Source organism: Camponotus floridanus, unplaced genomic scaffold (genome assembly GCF_003227725.1).
Source record: "Camponotus floridanus strain SB8 unplaced genomic scaffold, Cflo_v7.5 scaffold166, whole genome shotgun sequence".
In the NCBI taxonomy this organism is placed as follows: domain Eukaryota; kingdom Metazoa; phylum Arthropoda; class Insecta; order Hymenoptera; family Formicidae; genus Camponotus; species Camponotus floridanus.
The window spans coordinates 16324-19591 of NW_020229288.1; the positions used below are offsets into that span (position 1 = coordinate 16324).

General features: G+C 48.2%; 1 protein-coding gene across 1 annotated transcript; it reads left to right on the plus strand.

Moving 5' to 3' along the window:
- Positions 1-1187: 1187 nt before the first annotated feature.
- On the plus strand, positions 1188-2858 carry LOC112637426 (matrix metalloproteinase-24-like). Its single transcript, XM_025407196.1, has one exon. The coding sequence runs from the start codon at positions 1188-1190 to the stop codon at positions 2856-2858; it is 1671 nt and encodes a 556-aa protein (XP_025262981.1).
- The last annotated feature ends 410 nt before the right edge of the window (positions 2859-3268 follow it).

Consider the following 3268-nt stretch of genomic DNA (forward strand, 5'->3'; position numbering starts at 1 on the left):
AGTAATGTCAGTTGAAGAACGCGTCAGTTTGAGTATATAAGTCTTGTTTTGCCGTTCCTTTTTTTTAAATGGTCGTTTCATATGGGTCGTTCTTACAGTCGGTCTTACAGTCGTTCTTACAATAAATTTTCCAGTTTAAACGCACATGTTTTTGTAAGACCGTTTATTTTAGATACGTAATTTTTTTTTTTTTTAAATGGTCGTTTCACATGGGTCGTTCTTACAGTCGTTCTTACAGGTCGTTCTCACAGGTCGTTCTCACAGGTCGTTCTCACAGGTCGTTCTTAGGTCGTTCTCACAGGTCGTTCTTAGATCGTTCTTAGGTCGTTCTTACAGGTCGTTCTTACAGGTCATTTTTTACATACCGTTGCGCGTTAAATCATATTCAATCGTATATATGTTTAATAGTCAAATATTTTAATCGTATGTATTTTAATCGTATATATATTTAATAGTCGTATATTTTAATCGTATATATTTAATAGTTATATATTTTAATCGCAAATATTTAATAGTCGTATATTGTAATCGCTATATTTCAATCGCTATAATATATCACATCCATCGTCGATAGTCCCACAATTATCGAGAGCAAACAGGGAGGAGGACTCGAAGACCCCGCGTCCTCTCAAACATTATATTAGAATATATTAGAATATTATAATATATTAGAATATTATAATATATTAGAATATTATAATATATTAGAATATTATAATATATTAGAACATTATATTAAGCGTTATATTAAGCGTTATATTAAGCGTTATATTAGAATATTATACATTAAACGTTATATAAGTATACGTAGATCGCGCAAATTTTTTTGTATGAATAAAGAATCATTTTTTGTATGAATAAAGAATCATTTTTGTATGAGTAAAGAATCATTTTTTGTATGAATAAAGAATCATTTAAAAAAAAAAAAAAACGTTCGTTCTTTCGATCACCTCTCTAGCGCGTCCGAGAGTATCTTCCCTCCCCTCCTTTTTTTGTACGAATAACGAATCATTTGTTTCTTAAAAAAAAAAAAGTTCGTTCTCTCGATTGTCCTTCTCGCGCATCCGAGCGTATCTCCCCTCCCCTCCTCCCTCTCCCTCGTATGACGCTTTCTCGCGTTCTAGAGAACGATATATCGCCGAAGGACTCGCGCGCGCGATAGTTCGCGCTAGCACCTCGCGAGAGCCATGACGCGCGTCGCGTTATCGCTCGCGCTGACGATATCCCTGCTCGCGGCCGTCGCGGCGGCACTGACCTACGATGACGTCGCGGAGGCGTCCCGTTATCTTCAAATCTACGGCTTTCTGGAAAACGAGGAGAATCATCAGCAGTCGTCGCTATTGGACAACGCGACCGTCCTAAGCGAAGCGCTATCATTGTTTCAGGAATACTACGGCTTGCCGGGAAACGGCGTTCTGACCGTGGAAACGATTCGCGTCATGCGCAGGCCGCGATGCGGCGTCGCGGACATTCACGCTTACAGTCCGTTGACGAGAAAGTGGTCGAGAACGCATCTCACGTGGAACTTCAAACTAGCGAACAGAGATACTCTGCGCACGACTCAGAGCGCGTTCGCTCTGTGGTCCGAGCAATCCTCTCTGACGTTCTCGCGCGACCCGCTGCGCCCCGATATACTGATATCCTATCAATTCGGCGCTCACGTGTACGAGAACAGCGACAACGGGGGCTCGTGCCCATCGCCGTTCGCGGGACCGGGATCGGTCGTCGCTCACGCGTTCTTTCCGACGGGAGAGCTCAATCAAGTGACCGAGGTGCACGTCGACGAGACGGAGCCGTGGCACATCACGCTGACCAGGCCCTCGTCGGACAGGCTGTATCTCTTTCAGACGCTGACGCACGAGATCGGCCACACTCTGGGTCTGACTCACAGTATGAGGGAAGATTCGGTCATGTACGCGTACACGCCTTCGGAGGAAAGGCGATATCCGCTCAGGCTGAGCATAGAGGACATCATAAACGTGCGAAATCTCTACGGATCGAGAGAGACGACGATCCGAGAGAATCCTACGATCGTCGACGCTACTCCGACGACCGCGGCGACGACTACGACGACGACGGCCTCGATGACGACGACGACGACAACGGCCGCGGCGCCGCCGACGACCGCGAGAACGGTTAAGCCGCCGCTCGCTCCCTCCGATACCGCGGATCTATGCGCCTTGAAGCACGTAGACGGAGCGCTAATCATGAATCGTCGCTTGTACGTCGCGCGTAAACGCAACGTGTGGCCCATCGATATGAGGGAGAGACGCTACGGAGCGCCCTTCTCGTTCGCCGACTACTTCAAGTTCCTCCCCCGCAATCTCACACGCGTATCAGCCATGTATCAGAGACCCTCGGGCGATATCGCGATATTCGCCGGCGACTACGTCTACCTCGCCGATTTGAATTTTCATCTTAAAGCGGGATGGCCTAGATCCGTCGAATACGTCGGATTTCCCCGCGACGCTAGGATAAACGCCGCGATAAACACGCACGCCGAGCGCAGCTACGTCATATACAACGACGATAAAATAGCTGAGATAAACGACTGCGCGATGACCGTCGCGAGGCACGGCGCTCTGCGGGATACGTTTTCCGGGATACCATCTGCGATAACGGCTGCCTTCCGCCACGTCGACGGAAATCTCTATTTTCTGAAGAAACGCAAGTATTACGCGTACAGCGAGTTCATCGACGCGATAATCTCGGCCGGTCCCTTCGATCTTAGTATACTGGGAATAGAATGCCCAGCCGATGGCATTCTGCATCGATTGAGCGAACTCGTCTCCAAGCTGTATCGTTTGGAATACGCGTCCTTCGAAAGACCGCGCAACAACGACGACGATGACGACTAAGATCAGGAAATCCTAAAACCTAACGTTAAGATTACATTTAATATGCTGTTCTAAACCGCTGTTCTAAATCGCTTCCGCTGCATTAATTAACGCGCATAACGCGCGCGTCGAGAATAAGGATATCGAGACGATGATCGAGATCGCGTCGTATATAAGGCGCGTCTCGATCGTTGCGCGACATTTCCAACGATACTCGCGATTAACGCGCGTACGATTCTAAGCGAGCGTCTCCGACGAATCTCTCTCTCTCCTCGCGACAACCAACGTTAACGACGCCGTCGCCACCGCAGTGTTTTCCTACGAACATCGAAGCCCTGTTCGCGAGATCGATCATGTTCGCCGGACTCGGACAGGACCGCAGAGTGTTCGGGGACTCATCCGCGCCGCCGATGACGGGCCCCTTCGTCGCC